The 20,900-nt window shown below is 43.0% G+C and overlaps 1 protein-coding gene across 1 annotated transcript in view; it reads left to right on the forward strand.

Moving 5' to 3' along the window:
* LOC125011240 (partitioning defective 3 homolog) overlaps positions 1-20,900 on the forward strand; it is a 256,960-nt gene that overhangs the window by 39,164 nt on the left and 196,896 nt on the right. The window contains exon 2 of the mRNA XM_047590347.1: positions 3,152-3,253. Within this exon, the coding sequence (XP_047446303.1) occupies positions 3,152-3,253 (102 nt within the window). The remainder of the gene's footprint in view (positions 1-3,151; positions 3,254-20,900) is intronic.

The following is a 20,900-nucleotide window of genomic DNA, read 5'->3' on the forward strand; positions in this document are numbered from 1 at the left end:
ATTAAAAAAAAAAAAATAGCGCCCACTAGTGTCTGGGTGGTGGTTTTACAGGGGGAGATGATGAACAGACAGATGATACTTTAGTATAAATATCTCACACCGCGGTGCCTCACACCCTTTAAGGTTGTATGTGTGGGTTTTTTGAGACGTCTCAGTTCATTCATAAACTAAACACAATGTTTTTTTTTCTTTTTGTCTGAGCTGACTGTGATTTGTGGCTTCCTTTACCACAACACTTTACAAACAAAGACACCTGGACATGCTGCTCTGTTTTTTCTTTTTTTTAAACAGCTGCTGTGGAGCTAAGACTCAAAAACACACACACACACAGGGAGAGAACCCTGCAGTGATTTGTTGTCACCGTGTTGTTGACAGATGCAGATCTGCTGCCTGCTTCCTGCTTTTTTTCCCCAGTCAGATAAGAGTTTTACGGCCTCGGCTTTGATTTCCTGAAGCTCTGCTGCTTCGATTAAAAAGCCGCGAACAAACCGCAAAGTTTCATTTCATCGCAGCCGCTCATCTGCATCAGCTGATGCTTGTGTGTAGCTCCTTTTGTAGTGAGATTTCACAACGCAGCTCAGTGGTTGTTGTAAGAGACGCTGTGCGTTTTAAATTCAGACTGTCACACTGGAATCCACGGCGTCACTTTGTGCCGACCCCCCCTGTGTCACGACAGTCTGACGATGCTATGTGTGTGTAGCTGACAGTAACACAACAGAGAGAGAATATGCTAATGCAGCCTCTTTGAATCCTCTTTTTCTTCATTTATTTCAGGATCCTTTCACTCTCTTCTCTCATTGGCTCATTTGTATTTATCAGATCTTTAGAGCTTCTTGCTCAAAATGCAAATACTTAAAGTTGCTAATGTTTTTTTTTTAATCAGCGGTGGATGATTAATACACACAAAACTTCCTCTGTGACATTTAATATACTGATTTTATTAAGAATTTCTGAATGTAAATCGTACTAATTGGCATCAGTATTAATCTGCGCATCAAATCAGACTTAATCCAGATTGATTGCCTTAATTTCTGTCTTTCGTCTCTTTATAAAATTCCTCTTTATACTTTAATCCCCCCTCTGCCCGGTGCTTTTTCCAAACGTCTCGGTTCCTTTCTTCCAGCGAAGCCTTTTGTCTAATGTCAGTTTGTGACTGGGACACAACAGACGTGTTATTATGCCTCCGTAACGCTGCCGGTGCTGCGTGTGCTGCAGTGGACCGGTTCTGCACAAGTGGATAATGAGGCCGTGGGCCCCGGGGCCCAAGCAAACCGGTCGCATCACGACTCATAACTTTGTGAAACGGGCGCCTACACACATTTCACATGAGTGTTTCCGTCCATGCACTGGGCTCTTTGTGTTGTGCAGCCTGCAGCAACGTCTACTGAAGTTTCACCATCATCTGAGAGATGTTATACTTACTTGGAGCTGTGTGATGGTAGAAGTATAATAACCTTTTTGACTCATTCCATCATGTGTTTGTGTAGCTGTGGTTATCAGTCTTCAGTCAGCAGCCTTTTAATTACTCCAAGTTTTAACTGAAACATATGGTGAGGCTCCTTTTACCATTATGGTGCCTGTTTGTGTAACAGTTTCCCTGAGGACCTGAGGAAAACAAAATTCTATTTACCTCTTAGTCTGGTAATTTATTGAATTTTATTTATCTCATCATTTTACATTTCTTAATATGACTTAACTGAATTTTACTTATTTTATTATTATTTTTTTTAAGTATGGGTATTTATTCAATTTCATTTTACCATTTTACATTTTTTTAGTTTAATTTTACTTTTCAAAAAAAAAAATATTTTTATCTTTTTAGTATGTTTATTTATTAAATTGTATTTTATCATTTTACAGTTTTTAGTATGAATTTTACTGCTTTTTTTAAAAAAAATTCTAGTATGGGTATTTTTTTAATTTTATTTTATCATTTAAAATTTTGAATTATATATTTTTTTTAGTTTGGTTATTATTATTTTTTATTTTTTATCATTTTATATTTTTAAATCTGGCTTTTAACTGATTTTTTTTATTTGTTTAGTCGGGTATTAATTTGATTTTTTTTATTTTATCACTTTTAACTAACTTAAATCTATTTTATTGTTTTTTACTTTTTTAGTACGGCTTTTATTTGAATTTTGTTTATTTTTTTCCCTTATGTAATAACCGAATTATAATTTATATATTAATTTTTATCTAGTCTATCTAGTGTTTCCTGAACTTGAAGTTAGTGAGTGTGGGATAGCGTTTCCTCAGTTTGACTGTTTTATGTTGAAGCTCTCTATAAATAACGCCTGATTGATTGAAACGCTCCAATTTTCTTTCCACTCGACACGTTCGGCTTTGATCGTTTCTCGCCCCGTCACTCTCTCCCTCCGTCTTTATCTTCGCTCAGGCTCATCAAATGTGACCTTTGCTCGTGTTTTTCTTGTCAGGACGTTTGATGAGAAATTGGAGTTGATTACACAGTTAGTGTCTGTGGGTGGGATTCCCCTCCACCCTGGCCCCCGGCCCTCGATGCTCGTTAACGTCCTTCCCCCAGAGCCAGCGGGAATAAAACCAATGTCATCTTTAACGTTGTTTGGAGGTTTTACAGGTGGATTTAACCCTTAGGTTTATAGCTGTATTTTCACTGTGGGTGTTCTACTGCCCCTTCTGTACACCGATCAGCCATAACATTATGACCACTGACAGGAGAAGTGATTGTCATCGAAACAGCTTGTGACGGTTCAGTGTTCTGACCTGACATTCATTCATTCATTCGATCCCAAACTGATCAAGTATCTATGGGATGATGCACAGAGGCCCCCCCCCTCGACCCATAGGACCCCCACTAAAAACATCCTGAAAGCAGACTCCACAGGACACCCTCAGACGGTCCATGTCCGTTGTCTGATGCTTAGGAAGGTGGTCATAATGTTATGCCAGATCGATGTATGTACTGGGCATTTTACGTCTCAAATTTATCCACTTTTTTCTTTGTCGTAAAGTATCTCCAGCTGCATTTTCTCCTGTGCCGTTTTCTAAAAAGCGAAACCCAAAAACATCAAATTATGACCAAATAAGCGTTTGGACTTTGCTCCATGTTCGTCTCTCGAGTGTTTTTTTTTTTTAAACGTCTCTTTTCCCGTCCCCTCTCGTTTTGCAGGACGCCAGCTACTGGCTGCAGGTCCACCGGCTGGAGCACGGCGACGGCGGGATCCTCGACCTGGACGACGTGCTCTGCGACGTGGCCGACGACAAAGACAGGGTGAGCGCCGCTGCCGGGGGGGGGGGGAAATGCACGGACACACTTCACTGACGTTTGCGTGCTCTGTTTTTCCGTGGGACAGGAAGCACTTAACTGACCAATCAGATAAGAGGATTTGTTGTGTACCAAAAATCCCCTTATCTGTTTGTGAGCTTTGATTAATGCCAGTGTTTACATCTCTGTGATCGGTCAGGGCCTGCCTGGCTATATATTTACTGATACTGTCCATACGTTAGAGGAACTAGAGCCACATTCTGTTCATTGTAGCAACGTTTAGGAACCTGAAGCGTTTTTTTGTAAATGACTCGTCTTTGAGCTGAACCTCAGTTCAGACCTTGAACTTGTGAGCGCCTACAGCCTGACAGTCATACTTCCTCACGGCCGGCTTCATCCTTTGCCTTGGGCCGTTTCTCAACCTGTTCAGGTTTGAAAGTGTCCTGGAGTTCATCCTGATTGACAGCCGGGAGGTCACAGAGTCACATTCTCATATTTGAAACACAGTTGCTGAGAAAACTTTCTCTTACAGCCACAGGTCAGGTTTGGAGGGACGTTTGTTTGCTTCACATCGCAGGACGTTGAGTGAATGTAGTTTAAAACGCGGGTTTGTTGCAGTAAACCGAGCAGTTTGGTTCCCTCGGTGGACTAAACAGTGCGTCACAAGGTTAAATGATTTGTCTCAATGTTGGACCCAAACAGGACGTTTGAGCGACTTTGAGTTCATCCTGAAGTGAGAGGAAAAGGTTTTCTGGAAGGAGATTCTGTTGCCACATTCACAACAAAAGTAGCAAGAAATTTAAGTCTGAGGAACTTTATTTTTTCCCACGACTGTTTACACACGTGTCACCTCCTCCAGCTTGACCCATTTTCAAGATTACGCCCCGGTCAGCCGCAACATTATGACCACTGACAGGAGAAGTAAATAACATCTTGTAACAATTCAATGTTCTGCTGGGAAAATTTTGGACCTGGCATTTATTCATTCGTGTGGATGTTACTTAGACATGTAGCACCCACCTAGACCAGACCAGGCACCCCCACCCCATAGCAATAACACTCCTTGATGACTGCAACCACCCCCAGCAGGATGCATGAAGAACAGCACCAGGTGTTGATCCGCAGACCAAATTCACCAGATCATCAACTGATCAAGTATCTGTGGGAGTTTCCACAGAGAATAATGGTCATAATGTTATGCCTGATTGGCGTTTAACTATAGTAACACCAACCCTAAAGTTCCTCCCACTTTATCAGGGCCTTTTTAGGGCCTTTTTTATCATAAGATAATTCCCCAGAATGTAATTCAGAGCCCAGACTTTCGTAGTGTCTGTATTTTCATGCCGTTCCTCATCCCACCAGCATTCATTTGTTTACAGTAAATATCCAGTGCCAAAGCGATTCCTGATGACAAAACATCATCAGATAATGATTCTCTTTAAAACAGTCCACTCTAAATAGAATTTCTTCACCTGGGCATGAATCTATGTAATGTAATTGTGTCACAAATCGTCAAGTTTATTAAAAATAAAAAAAAGAATTCAAACCTAAATGACATAGTTTTGAGCATTAAGTTCAAGTTTAAGTTGTGTTGTACTCTCTCCTTGTTCATATGCTCCAGTGTGTCTATGAGTGTGTATCTACATGCGTGTGTGTACCTTTTTGAAGAGCTGTCATCGTTCGGCGCTTTCACATTCCTCTCCCGTCTCGTCACCCGTCTCAACATCGTCCCTGCAGCCGTTTTCCACAGCAGACAGTGTGCACATTTCATACGTGACGGCCTGTCATCCACACTGAGGCAGATCTACACCACCGCTCTCACTGCTCCGACACCAAAACCTCTCGGGGTCTGCGAGTGTTTTTCCAGGACTCTGCAAAGATTGAAAGTGCATATTGTGTTTGTGCAACGCGAAGTTGATTTCATATGTATTCTGAGTAGCCGATTGGTTGATTTTGTTTTGGCCAATGAGTAACATGTTCAGTCAAGAAAAGTCTTGGAGTTCCTAAAATATAGTGGATTATTCTGGTAAAGACACTGTTAAGATCTGAGCATATCATCTGTCGAGATGTAGTTCTTGAATGCTCTCCCTGGATCAATGCCCTCTCATACTTTTAAAACAATATATTTAATTATTCATCTGAATTTGCAAAGCTGTGGAAAAGTGTAGATGTGTAAAATGTTCTTTGACATGCAGCGGAGAGAGATGGAAAGTATCCATGGAGATGCCCATGGATAGTAAATTAGAACAGTCGTTACTAAAGCACATCGTGTCCGTTGGTAAAACTAATCCCATGTGAACAGAGCCTTTGTCTTTTTTTTTTTTTTGCCCTAGTCTATTTGTCTATTGATTTCAGGACTGTACAGCCATACTTTCCATTTTCCAAATCAGTTTCACTTTGTTTGCCTCCACCATCGATTCCCCCGATTCGGTCGACTGCCGACTGAGGAACGGCTGGACGGACAGATAATCCTTTAATTTATCTTCACGAACCGAATGATCGTGCAAGCTTAAGCCCAGGGTGACATTTTATACCTATGTAAGAACACTGCTGCAGCCCAGATGAACTACTGTGCGTAAACAGTGGCAGCAAACCGACTCCTTTTTAAATCCCACTGTGCTCGGCTGTAGCTCAGCGGCCTGGTAGAGCCAGAGGAGCACACAGTGGAAAGTTGGGCTCTGAGCCACGGTTCGTTCCCTCAGCTGGCTCACTTCCCTTCCCTGTGAGTGTATGAGAGAGAGTACCCCAGTGTCAGGTCGCTGTAACTCCATAGCGACTATGAGTGAGGGCTTGTGGACATGACATTGAGCACAAGTGCACTTGATATGTCGGGGATAAATATCTGTGGATGTCAGAGTAGGGCCTGTGTTTCCTGACCTCTGACCTCAGGTGGAGATGCTCGCTGCTGATGGTTTGGGCAGTTAAACATTCACAAGAATCTATTTGCAGCAATGGATTACAGCATCAAACTATACGTTCAGAGACAAGTTCTGATCAACATAGGTAGAATTACTCAACACTGAGAAACTCAGCACGACAGAACTAGAATCACATCTCCAGCTCGAGCTTTAGTGGCCAAATACCTCCAGCAAATCACTGCACTTGTGTAAATATTTACAATGTCGTTGTCCACTTGTGCAAAAATGCTTGGGAACTCTTGGAAAGGAAGGAACGACCTTTTTAGTTTAGATTATTTAAGGACATTCGTACACACTGGTCCTTTAAGGCAGCATTTTCTTTCACTGTGTCCAGCTGAACAACGCGGACCACGGCACGGTCCACCTTTGTGTCGGAACCGTTCTTTAATTAAGTTGCTGTGAGTTTCAGTTCCGCTGTGTTGAGTTTGTCTTTTCTTTAAACGATGGTGACTAGAACTAAACTACTCACGTTGGACCCAACAATAAATGCTGAACAACGGTTACTTTTTGTTAGGGATGCAAGAAAGAGAAAAGATTAAAGAGTAGGTGATGTCTAGGAACCAACTTAGGGAGAATATGCCTGTGAAGTTCCTTGGTAGTCCAGGTCATGGTACAACCAAAAAACTTTATTCTTGAAGCACGTTTCATCCAAGTGGCTTCTTCACTTCTAAAGGGCTGGTGGGGACTGGTTTAAATAGGAATGTGTGGGTGCTACCAATCTGAAACTCACTTGACTACTGCCCTTTAATAATCAGATGTTTACAACCCCATTCATTTGAGATATTCTTACACCCAACATCAGTCCTTTAGAGCTTAAGAAAAGTCTTCAAGCAATTCTGCAAGTCCAGTTGCCTTTCTTTAACATTTTTTTTGGATAGACTTAGGGAGAAAGTCTGGGAAACACATTTTGGACCAATCGCAGCTTTTCCAGTCTGCTTTGCCACGATGTGTAGTCACATTGCTGAGGAGATACACGTCCGTCGTGCCATAAACGGAGATCTTTGCTGTGCCATAGGGTGAGATTCATGCTTCTTTGTCCGATCTACGTTGTAGGTAGTACAACCTACCTACAACCTACCTACAACCTGGTAAAGTGTAGCTTTACTGGCCCTGCTGAAAATCTCACTCTTACAAACCGTAATATAAAAGTGTTATCACGTGACCTTCACACAAAATCAACCATCTACGCAAATCTGTAGTTGGGAAACCATTGGATTCATGATGTGATTCCCAGCATGTGCAGGGTAACGTGTGTTTTACTGTGATCCCCATTCACGTCATCCGAGAACACAGCGAAAAACATAAAAGCGCTGAACATGTGTAGGAGAGCGTGAGTGGCACCATGTGCCTCTCTGAACATGACTGGTGGTCCGCTGGCAGCTGTGACTCATCTCCGCCATTCCACAGGAGCTTTTTAAAGACTGGTAGGAATGTCTGGCCCGTCGTACAAGGACACTTTTATTAGGTTACACTGGAACGAAACGCAGGCCGCATGTAGCGCTCGTCTTGGGAATACAAGTTCATACTGTACAATTTTAGTGCTTCAGTCGTGTTTGTGTATCCGTGGAACGGCGGCGTGGATCGGTTATGCCAGGAAAAGTGGTGGCTTGCCCTCTGACGCACTGAATGTTTTTTCCAGATGCCATCTTTCCGTTCGTTCATCGGCCTTCCACCTCCTTCCTCCTCTTGTCATAACAAGTGAGAGGTTTGTCTTTCAGGCGTTCATAAACTCATCTAAGACTTTTATTAACCTTAATCAGTAGGAATGGACCCTTTGGCACCTGCGCCAGGACAGTTGATGGTTGTCATCTTTCTGATTGGCTGGCGGGTAACATATGTGCTGCTGGACCTGGCATTTGTGTGGATGTTACTGAGACATGTAAGACCCACCTAGACCGGACCAGGCACCCCCACCTGATAGCAATGACACTCCCTGATGGCAGCAGCCAAGGAGTGCAAGGTGTTGACCTGACCTCCAAACTCACTAGATCCCAAACTGATCAAATATCTTTGGGATGATCCATAGAGACTCCATCAGGACACCCTCAGAAAGTCCAAGTCCATTCTCTGATGATGTACAACTGTTTTGGAGGCGTGATGGAGATGTTCACAGTACTAGGAAGGTGGTCATAATGTTCTGATACCAAACCTGAAGTGTAAGAATGCAGAGAGTCCTTAAGAAACCAATGCCTCTATTGTCTCGTTGGCTTAGTCTCTCGGGTGTAACTCTCCAGTTTTCCAGATACTTATCCTGTTGTGTCATTGCTTTGAGGTCTTTGAGGTCTTTTTATTTGGTAAAAAAGGACCATTGGCTCGAGTCCACCTGCATTGCCGTGATGGATCATATGTCCCAGTTACCCTCTTCCAAAAATGCACACACCTTCACTAAATCACATCTTTTGACAGGGTAAGATACGATCACTTTATACTCCTTCCTGGCCTGAACGCCAGCCAGAACTTACACCTACCTGCAACGTTTTTGTTCACGAAATTTGGTCTCGATTTGCTATTTTTGGGAGCTGATTTAAGAAACATCCTCTGAGCCAGTTAATTCGCTCTTTGCGTTGACGGACAGAAGCAGAGCGGCGTCGTCGGCGTACGTACGTGTCACCCGAGTGCAGTGCAGTCGTCTCTGATTGGTCGTGGGCTCGTCCAGCTGGGTGCGGAGGTATTTTATCTAACCCCATAACATAAATCCAAGCGGCTACGTCAGGCTAACAGCTTCCTCCGCACGCATACATCACCTGTCATCGTGCCCCCCGGGGGTGTCTGGTAACCGGCTCGTCCCGGCACCGATGTCACAATCCCAAAGGATGGCACACGGGCTCTGCCAACGCTGCATTCCTCTGTGGGGGGGATGAGTGTTGTTGTGAGGGTGTGCCGCACAGCTGTGCTCGCTTTCATTCCCATCATCTGACACGTCTGGCCGCCGGTCAGCGCGGTCCCTGGCTGTGTTGCAGACATAAATGGAGTTTTAGCTGTGCATGTTGCCGTGCAGGCTTCCTGCGCTCGCGAGCATCTCTGCAAATAATCGCGTTAAAGGTTTTGTGGGTATTCGGTGTAAGGAGGGCCTCGTGTGCATGTCCTTGCTTGGGGTTTGCCTTGCTGCTCGTGTGGCGGCATCTCGGTCTCAGCTGAAACCGACACGTCTCACAGCGTGGGAGACGAGCAGACAGACAGACAGTGAGACAGGAGGGGCCGCAAGGTTAAATAAACCCGGGGGAGGTTCTTTAAACGACGCCGTCAGTCTCCTGTTAATCCTGACGCAGGATATCAACAGACGAGCGGGCTGCCACTCACATACTTCTGCGTGGAGTCGATGATATGATACTTGTGAGCAAGTGTTAAGTGTCAGCTGTAGTTTAGTTTGGGCTGTCAGGGAGTGCTGCTGAAGAAAAAAAACACAGCGGTATTTACTCAGAGATCTTCTCGCTTTGAGGCTCTCTTTTAGGTTAGATTCAATTAGACTGGATTAGATTCATCTTTACTGTCATTACACAAGTGCAAGGCAGTGTAATGCAGTAAGCGTCCAACCACACGTGCAGAAGCAGTAGGTGCAGAGTATGTACATAATGTACGGATGTATGGGTTTAAATGAAATTAGGACAGACCTTTGGTTCAAAGAGACTATGGCAGTTACAGCAGGAGGATTGGAGTTCTCTCTCTGAGTCTAATGGTGAAATGATTTAGTTTATTGCTTTAGTGCAGGAGCAGAAGGAGGGCGTAAAGGTGAAACTGGCTCAATCGGTGGGAGTAATGATAGAAAGGCAGAGCTGACGTGTAAAAACACAGATGTGTGTGCACGTATGATGTTGCGTCCGTGATTTATGTGGATTTTCTTGGTGCGTACGTGAGGACGTGGAGAGGCTGTGAAACTAAATCACACTGGTGCAGATGCTGACTGATGGTGGTTATGGCCTTATCATATCGTTTTACGTGGTGATGAGTAACGATGACGTAGTCGCACAGTCATCTGAGAACCATGCAGTGGAATATGTTAACAACAGAGTGGCTGTGGTTGGTTGCAGGCCTGTCCAGTTTTATGCAGTGTAGGGCTGCAGCTAACGACTATTTTCATAGTCACCTAATCTATTGACTCTCTTAACGATGAGTCGAGTAATTGGATTTTGATGATTTATGGATAATTCAGTGGCTCTTATTTAGCCATCGGCTTTTAAATTCAGCCTGAGATACGTTTAGACATGTGCTAACTAATAATAAAGACCATAAAGATGACTGCTTCATTCTGAAGTATTTATTTATAAATGTGTTTTACTGCTGTTGATTCCAGAAACATGCACACGGGTATATTGACAGAGTTTAGCTGCCGGACTTGGGCTAAAATTATAGCTTAAGTATTTTTTCCACACACTTCCGTCCCTCCACTTTAAATGCTCCCGCATCACAGATGCTCTGCCATAAAAAGCAGCGTCCCATACTTTAGATGTTTTCGCTCACATAGTTGCAGTGATGGTTGCAGTGGTCGCAGTCATGTTTCTCTTCCTGTTGTTTGCCGCTCACCAGTTGCGCTGACTCACGCATGTTTGTTTCCGGCCGGAAAAAAACACGAGCGATGACTATTATCGATTCGTTGGCAACAAATTTTTATTATTGATTTTTGTCGACTACCTCGACTGTTGGTTGCGTCTCTTCATAGGTTGAGACGGACCACATGATATCCAAATGGCATGCTATCAGGCTCAGACGCTACATCAGGAGGCTTTTTGAAGTGAAACTCAGTCTTTTGACCGTCTTTGTGTGTCTAAAACCTTAATTGGACGAGGAACCTTATTTGGTAACTTTATCACATTTTAGGTTTTAGTTTAGAAGCGTGTGGTTTTCACTCAGCCAATCAGCCAAGATTAAGGCAACATTGCCAAGTCAGATATGGTCTGCAAAGTCCACCTCTGCATCACTGCTGAGCATAACTGCTTTATTCGGTACCACAAAGAAAGCAAATGCAAAGGAACCATATATGGTAACTTCATTGACCTTAATTTTCAACATGAAAATTAAATATTTTGAAAAATGTCCCGGAAGTAAAAGAGTCTTCTTCTGCCTCTCAGTAACACTGTAGGGTTGAATTTAGACGTCCAGTGATCACCCCATAAAGAGTTAATGAGTCTGTGAAGTAAAGACTGTTTAATTTGGCTGCTCACTAAGGAAGGATGTCCCGTAACGCTCGTGTTTTGGGGGGTTCGACCGAGTTCAGATCGTGAACCACACTATTTGTTTTGGAACCTTGCAGCCGGAGCCGGGGACCTCGGTGCCACCCGAGCCCGGATGTCACAGTTGTTAAACGGCGAAGCGAACTGGACTAAAGAAAGAAGCGTAGCTGTAGCCATCTAGGGAGATGGATAGCATAGATGGTGCTCCGGGCCTGGAACGGTGCCTGCGTGGAGCTCCGCCAACAGCAACATGGTTGGGATGGATGAGAGATCAGCCAAAACATGAGCGGTGGTTAAGGAAATAAATAAAATAGCTTCTGATATGCTCAGATATATTCTGCTGGTTGGGACTGAGACCATCCTTGGCTTGGCCTGCAGCTGCATGAACCGTCCGCTCTGGTTGTAGCTGGCATTCTTTACGGGTTTCCACTTATAGCAGCAGCTATTGTTGTTTGAGCCGTAGCTGCTGCCCTAAACAGAAAGGGGGCATCACTTCCTGTAACGTTCCTGCTCTTTTTACCAGGAAAAACCTCCGACACATTCCAGCCGACTAAAAGAGGCCTCTGCAGAACATGAGTGTGCAACCGAAACGTCTCCCAACTAAAAAAAAAACGGTTCATTTTCCCTTTTTACATCTTCGACCGTTACACACACGGAGAGACGTCTATCTTTCACCGCACCACGCCCGGCCCGACCCCTTTCCCAGCCCTCGGAGATCTTCCTGAGGGAACGTTAGTGATGACCTCATTTATTCCAGGCTAGCCCTCCTTCTCTTCCTCCTCCTCCACTTTCTTCTTCCCTCTTTCCAGCCCCCTAATGAGAACAAGATGACAACTTTATACCAGACTCGGCTGGGTGACACAGAAACTTCTGGGCAGGCTACCGGGAGGCGGAAAGACAAAGGGGAAACTAAGACTGACAGACTGAGTGTGTGCGTGTTGAACATTTACAACGCTTTATACGTGAAACGCACAGCTCGTCGGTTATCTTCTTTTGTCTTTATAGCAGAGGAGTCGAACTCGTTTTAATTCTGGTGCCACATACAGCCCGATGATAACCTACAAATAACTAAAACTGCACAATCTCCATTCGTTTTAGTGCAAAGTAGAACAAGAACATTATGATAAAGTTTATCTATTGCTTCACAAAACATTTTATGAACAACTTGAAATTCCCTAAGTGCTATTTTGGCCCATTGCTGTGTGCTACTAAACTAAACCAGTCAACAAATCAGGACTGGCTGTAACTTTTATTGAAAAATTGCTGTTAATAGTAATTTTCGCACGTTGCAAATTCTTGCCGCGGGTCCTATTAGATCCTGCGGTCGGCCGTACGTCTGAGTCCCCTGCTCCAACCTGCCATAAAACTCAGAGAAATACTGTTAAACATAAACCTAAAATACTGAAACATTAAAGGTGCAGACACACCAATGAAAACAAAGGCCGACTGCAGCGTCGCCTTTGTCTGGACCAAAAAGTTGCACTTGAACACACCGTCAAGACTAGATGAGACTCAGGGAGGACGTGCAGACGCCACACAGATGGATTCAAACATTGTTAATGTGACACATCAGTCGTAACCACCAAACTCAGGAGATGATTGTGCATTTGTAAAAATGTATCTGATGGAAAGTACATGCAAAAGAGTAGTAAGATAATTTCCTTCAGCACAAGTCTGGACGTGACTTGACATGAGTGTGTGTTGGGTAGAGATCGACCGATATGGATTTTTTATGGCTGATATTTGAAGCCGATACTTGATTTACATGATAAAAATTATACAGTTATGACAAATGTTTCAAATCTCAATTTAACCAAAAACATTTATTGAACTCAAAGAACAGTTAAGGCTCTTATGAATACAAAATAAACAGATAAAAAGAAGCAGCTGCATGCACTCTGCTAGAGGGGCCATGTATGGGCTGCATGGGTCTGCAGCATCTCCAGCAGCACATGGGTGCTGGGATAAAAATATATCGACTGATACCAGTAAAAAAACCCGATATTTTGAGATACATAGATGGACTTTTTTAATCAGTCATACCAGTGTTTCCACATGTCTGACTCACATCACTGAGACCAGGATTAGATAACAGCATGATGAGAATCGTTCAGTCGACAAATGAATTTTTTATATATTAGTCTCCTCAAAAGAGCATGAGAATTCCCAAACAGTCATTAAAGGCACCCTGAAGTCTGTGAATACTTTCCTACATCGCTCAGTCTCTAGTGGTGAGGAGGGATCGTACAAACTCATGTCAAACTCGATAAAGCAGCTGGATTTATTTTCTCCGCTGAGACAAGTTGTGATTGACTGTACGTTCATATCTGCGTGAATCATCTCCTCACAGCTAATCTGAATTCCATTCTCGTCTGTGGCTACACCTGTGCTATTCTAACATCTGTCAGCAAGCTCTCACCTGTGTTTCTGCTCTCCAGGGCACAAATCATTATCCTGAAATCAGCCCCATTAAAACGACACCTACACTTCTTTCACCATGAAGCTAATGGCTCCCTACCCGCTCTGAGTTTTTTTTATTTTATTTTATTTATCTCCTCCTCTCCTCTTGTAAACCATTTAAACTCGTTGTTTGGGGTGAATGTCATTTGTGACGCAGCCTCGCGTTCAAACTCGCCGTGCGAATGTAAACGAGCGTTTCCGCTGCTGCGACCGGTCGCATTCGAAACACAGCCCACCTCTTGTGTCCCGCCGCCCAGCGCTCCCCTCTAACCCCGCTGATGAATGCGAGGCCTTGTGGGAGGCTCCAGTGCGACTTTGTCCCTCGTTGGCGTCGGGATGCACGACCACCGCGCCGCTGCCTGGAGGAGACTGTGCATGTTCAGGCAGTTCATGAGTCGATTTTAAAACGCGTTCCAGCGTAAAATCTCACGTAGTGTTTAATCAAATAAATTTATTTGATTCATTTAAATTTATTGAGGGAGCAGAGTGACGAGTGGAGGCTGTTTTAATACGTTTTCTTTTTAAAATAAAGTCAACTTATTAGATTTTACAGTGTGGTGGAAAACAGGTAATGTCCTTATTATATTAAAATATAATAAAATCTAATGCAGAAACACATTATTTTTGACTGATCTTTTGTTGAATAGGTGCAGATCTTTTGGAAGAATAGATTGAGTATTTCTTTTTTCTTTTTTTCATTCTGACATTTACCATAAATAGTTGAAAGTCACAGAGAAGAACCGCAGATGGATCCAAGTCAGTGTCATAATTCATCCCTGATTGAAGCTCAGAACTGCAGTTCCTAAAATGACCACTTGAGGCTCCTGGAAATAAAAAAATGTTTGCAGTCTTTTAAGTAAAAAGGTCTTGGCCTCTATAATCATTTTCCACATCAGTTCATTTTTATACACGACCTCTTTGAGTGACAGGAAGGTGCAGTTACAAGCTGCTACCCGTCTCTTTAGTCCTCCCCCGCCTCCACTCAGACCCCCCTGTTAGCTAAGGTTTTGTTTTCTAAATACATCCGTTGTTGGAGGTATTTGTAACAGCTATTTGTGAGAACTATTAGTGACAACATACTGCATGTTGTTAGTTCCAGTGCTTTCCAGGAATCTTTTTTGTAAGAGCCACACGTGAGATTCTTGCGAATATTAAAAAAAAAAAGACGACGGAGCCTGGAAATATATATAATATGCAAATTGTTCAGGGAGCTTTGCGAAGCGGTGACTCACACACACTTCGGCCGTCTCAGCGTATTAACCTTCGGTAATTGTCACCCACACACAGCCTGAGTCATGGTTACTTAAGAGTGCGTGCACGTACCTGCATGCGCTCGCTGCGTTTAGAGGAAAGTGTGTTTGCGATTCGATTCGATCGCAGGGTCGCGGTAAAGCGTCGATCAGAGGCCGACGTCTCTCCCCCCTTTCCTCCCTTTCCTCCCCCTCTGTGTCCCATACGGTCACGGCTCAGAACCCACAGACGACGCCTCACATGGACGCGGAGAACTTAATGCGTGTGACATTAAGGTTTTATGTTATCGGTTGATCGCTGGACGCTTTGACCAAGGTGGAGGACTTGAGTTTGTAAGAATATCTGCACAGTTTATATAAGATTCATTGCGTTTGTCGGTGGCCTCCGCTCGCACCGCTGTCATTCATCAAAAATGCATCAACAAAACAAGACCACAAACCTGCTTGCGCGTGTTTAAACAGTGGATCAGTTGGGAATCGTGCGGGGAGTAAAGAAACGAGAGACAGCTGTTTGATGCAGAGCTGCAGGCTGCACACGTCCAGCGTTAATGTGCGCGATGGTTATTACCAGTTTATTTGTCTGATACACAGTCTGACACTTAACCAACAGTAACTACACGTCACCAAATCCACTTCTTGTGGTGGTGATAAGGTGTGAGTGAAAACTCTGTGTCTTGGTCTACGCTGGGGAATACACGCTGATCTGGCATAACATTATGACCACTTGGACGTGGATGTTATTTGGACATGTAGCACCAGACCAGACCAGACCAGACCCCCCCCACCCCATAGCAATGACAGAAAACACTTTAGGAACAACTCACCAAAACATGAAGAGCAGCACAACGTGGCCTCCATATTCACTGGAACCCAAACTGATCTAGGCCCCAGTAACAACATCCGCACAATTTTAGGAAGGTGGTCATAATGTTATGCTTGATCATTATATCTAAACCGTATCCATTCAGCCTCCATCTACACTGGAGGTGTTAGTTATTGTCCACTGACGGGGACGCGCTGCCTCGTTTATTTTGGTGTCGTGCTACCCACCAACAACGTGAGCTCATTTACAGCATCGCGGCTAAATACAGACCAAACTAAAGCGCTACGTTTTATTTTTTTCTTTCTTTTGAATGTGATACACACACGCTGCCAGTGTGTGGACAGGCATCCGAAAATTCCTCCGTTCAACTCTCTCCCTTTTATTAATCTGCGAGCGCGGCGGATGTTGTTAACAGTTCACCCGTGTACGTTTGTGCACGTTTAATCAAGAGCTGATCTGATCCTCGTTCTCGCTGGGAGCATTAAAGTGCTCTATGATGTGTCTCTGTTGTGTATCTGTTGTGTTTCTGTTGTGTTTCTGATGTGTCTCTGTTGTGTATCTGTTGTGTCTCTATTGTGTTTCTGTTGTGTCTCTGTTGTGTCTCTGTTGTGTTTCGATTTGCAAGTACGCAGTAGTTAGACCAAGGTTACACGTCACATGAGCTGAGCTCTGAGGTCAACCTGCAAAAATGATAATTAGGGTTGAAAACGAGATTAGAAAACTGCTTCCAAAAAAGACAGGACTATTGTTAGAGGCCTTTGTATTGAAGGAACGGAGCCACAGCTGCGTCCGGGACACGTTTCTCTCAATTTGCATCGACTTCCCCGTGTTTTGTCTTCATTGTGGAGAATGAAGTGTCAGCAGGAGACAAAGACGGTGTCTGAGGAGTCAACAGAGGTGTCAGGACAGAAGTAATGAGATTAAGACTCTCCCTTCTCCCCACTATCTGTTCTCCCATCTCCCATTTATTCTCTCCACGTGCAGATTTAATGGTGTAATTATTTAAATGTAGCTTTTTATTTGAATTATGTGCACATCATTTTCTCCAGCTTTGTGGCTAAACTGTGCTTTTATAGTCATGGCTGGAACAGAGTGCTCCTATAATAAAGTTTTAACCGTCATAATGCTGCAGACGAGTTCACCAAGAAGTCTCCTTCTGCCCTCTAGTGGCAGATTAAGAACAATGCACTGTCTGCCAGTTCACATGTTTGTGTTTTTCACAACTTGTTCTCAGATTTTATGTTTTTAGTGCAATTTTAGGTCCAGTGTGTTAATACAGTTAAACATATAAAAATATAAAAAACTTTTAAGTCACATGTGAGGTAAAAAAAAAAAATGACACCAAACAAGACAAGGTAATAAACCGTATATTTTTAAGGTGAAATATAAAAGTAAAACAAATAATCAAACACGGCCCCAGAGGGTTAAGTTTTTCCTTTTGATTACACTTCATTAATATTAACTGGAACACCTGAAACAATTCATTTTATTATAAATTTATATATAAATTTTAAAGTTTTTGCTCAAGAGCCAGAAACCTGAGCTCTGATCAGCTTCAATCAAACAGGTAGAAACTTCACTTTCAACAGCGGTGATGGAAACTTTTGCTGAAATTTCACCTGAGACAAGTCGTACAAATGTTTGTATCTCTGAACCTCCTCAGTCTTTCCTCCATGTGTTCCATCTTTATTCATCCAGAACAATCAATTACAAAATTGCAGAGATGGGGAAGCAGCCGGAAACACTATGGAGAAAACAGCAGAGGCGTCACTAGGTTTTAAGGACGAGATGCACAGGATGTAAGCGAACGTAGCACGAGAGCACAACAGTTTACAGTTAACAAAGACTGAGAATTTATTTATTGTTATTATTTCAGTCTGTTTTTTTAACACATTGCAACAACAAACACAAGTTTCAACAGTAACTATTAATAACTGATCAACATAGAGCCACATAATTTAAATTATTATTAAATTAATATTAATAAGTGGAATTTACGATCATTTATGAACATATTTAATGTAAATATTAATTATTTATTTGACCTCATATGCTGGCCATTTTATATTTTGAAAATAAATAATAAATAAATAAATAAAACACCATAGAGAATGATTGAAGTGGACCTGAGGATGTTTCAGTGGGAGACACAGTCTCAAATCTCCTGGTCTGAGTCTCTGTGACGCGTAGTCAGAGTTTTGTGGATGTTGCCGTGGCTACGACGCAGATGCCCCACGTGCCTATTATATAGTCACAAGATGGTCTTTAAAAATCTAAATGTTTGTTTTTGGACAAGCTGCGGATGTCAAAAACACTTTGGACACGGAGCGAACAGCTGGAAACCACAGAGACGAACACAAACAGAGACGCTGCAGCCTGTGCTTCCAGCTGATTGGTTAGTTTTTTTGTTTTTTTTGTTTTTTTGTTGTTTTTTTGGCCGGCGCTCTGGAGCTGAGGGTTGGAGACATGGCCAGCTGAGGTCATTCATGCAGAGCGCAGCAGATCGGATGTGATTTCTGAACACCCACCGTGGGTTGTGACGAGGGCGGCAGCTCTGCTGATTCACCACCACAGCCGACTTCTAACAACAACAAACACCACGCGAGGAAACGGTCACTTCGAGATTTACCGCTTCCTTAGGGGGACAATTTAACTTTATTCATCATGTTTTTTTTATTTTTTTTTTTCCCATAACTGAAAAATGCCAAATTTGGAAGCAGTGTGGTTTAGAAATGTGCTGCTTCACTTCCGTCAGGGTTTTCATTCAGATAAATTAGAACGATTCATAAAAGTGTGGACGCCACAAACTGAAGATCTGCTGGTGTCAAGTGTTTAAGAGTTACGAATGAATGCATCATTCATTCATTCATTTTAATTAAAGGTTAAAATGTGTGAAATTGTTCATCGAATTTCAACATTAAAATTCACGTACACTGATCAGCCACAACATAATGACCACTGACAGGAGAAGTGAACAACGCTGACGTCATCTTGTGACAATTCATTTCAACATCAGGATGTGGATGTTGCTCAGACATGTAGCATCCCTCTAGACCAGACCAGGCCCCCCCCTCCACCCCCACCCCATAGCAATAACACAGCCAAAGGCCCCTCCTCTCAGCCCATAGCACCCAAAGGCCCCCACTAACAACACCCAGTTACCAGGACGCCCAGAACTGTTTGGGAGGCAACAAGGGCGACCTACACAATGTTAGGAAGGTGGTCATAATGTTATGGCTGATCATTCAGTCTCTCTCTCTCTCTCTCTCTCTCTCTCTCTCTCTCTCTCTCTCTCTCTCTCTCTCTACCAGAGGGATTCTCACCACAGTGACTCAGCCAACCCAGCTGTGGTCTGTGGGAACAGCCTGTATAGACAGGAAGTGGTGTGTGTGTGTGTGTGTGCGTGTTTCTCTGTGTTTGTAAGTGTGTGTGTGTGTGTGTGTGTGTTGTCGTCTGCATTGTCTCGAACCGGCCGGATGTGAGGTCATCAAACTCGAGAACCTTTTCGTTTACAGCTGCTGCTGGAAAATAAACAACAGTTCATATCATCGGCTGAATGTCGCCTGTTTGTTGAGGCGCTCGTCTGAAGTTGAATCGTCCTGCTCCACCTGTAGCTCCACTTTATCTGCAGCCGTTGTCGTGGTAACCACATTTAGCACCATCACCTTAAAAAAAAAACTATTTCCAGAACAGCGGAGCATTGTTGCGTCACTTATTTGCGTGTTATTTATTTGTGTGTGGCCTTTTTTTTCCACAAATGTTGATGTTTTCTGTGGATTCTGGCACAAATGAATTTGAAAAACAACTCGGATGAGAACTGATGTGTAGATGAGTGGGTTTCCCGAAAAGATTGAAAACATATTTCTTATTATAGACACACATTTCTGTGGATTATAAAAGTTTGTTTGCACTGTGTGTTTACAAGGTTTGCTGCTGACCCACTTATACGAATATATCAGTACAACTCTTTTCATTTTATATTTATTTTTTATAGTATTTTTTTTAATATTTGTATTACTTGAACCCGGAGCCGAAAACCAACATTTCATTATGTTCTCACTAAGGGTGGGACTTAGCTAACGGCTAAGTTCAGGTTGTTTTACTAGAACAAGAAATAAGTAGAAATCTTTACATTTAATTGTTTTATTTACCATTTAAAGTCGATACTGTTCTGAAAAAGTCCTTAGATCGGTTCAGTTTTGGCCAACGATATTTTTCTGTTTCTTTTTCTACCTTTTTGAATTGAAATGCAATTAAATGCATTTTTCCATTAAGCATTAAAATATATTGAGTTAATAATATTCATGTCTGCATCTATTATTTGTCCATTTAATTAATTTATTTTTTTAAAAACTTGCTTTTTGGGGCAAATATTGTTATGCGATTAAAATGTGATTAATCGAGTTTAATCAATTATAAAGCCTCTAATTAATTAGATGTTCTAGTTCTCGATAAAGACTTCTGATGACTCCCTGATGCTGTCTTTTCCGTTTGCTGTTGCCGGTCCCTTGTTTCTCCACTAGGGGTCAGTGTGGGTCCAGGTTTAGCAGGGACCTCCTCATGACTCCAGCGGCTGCAGACGCGGCGGAACAGGAGCGTGTCTGCCTCTTAAAGCTCGGAGGCCTTACATCACGCTCCCCCGGGTGCTGTTTGTGTCTGCTGGGACTGTGGCTGCTGTTCGGCCGGTGGTTGTAGTGTTTGTGAGGGAGGTCGGGAAGTCAGGAAGTCAGGAAGTCGTCTCGTATGAGCTCTGATTGGGAGACGTACAGGAACATATGAGATATTCTTCTTTTCATTCTGCTATTGCCCCCCTTTTTTTTTTTTTACCGCCAAACGGTGACAATGAGTTTTTAACTCCTACGGCGGGAAGTGGCAGGGAAGCGTGCAGGAAGTGAGCGTCATTGTGGGGGTGTAAACAGGATGTTGTGATGCGATCGACTCCGTTTGTTTAGCTCCTTCCTTCCACCGTCGACGCTTTGATTGGAAGCAAAGTCGTCAGGAGCGAATCAAAGCCAAAGAAATAAATGCTTTTCT

This window comes from Mugil cephalus, chromosome 7, assembly GCF_022458985.1.
Source record: "Mugil cephalus isolate CIBA_MC_2020 chromosome 7, CIBA_Mcephalus_1.1, whole genome shotgun sequence".
Taxonomy (NCBI): Eukaryota; Metazoa; Chordata; class Actinopteri; order Mugiliformes; family Mugilidae; genus Mugil; species Mugil cephalus.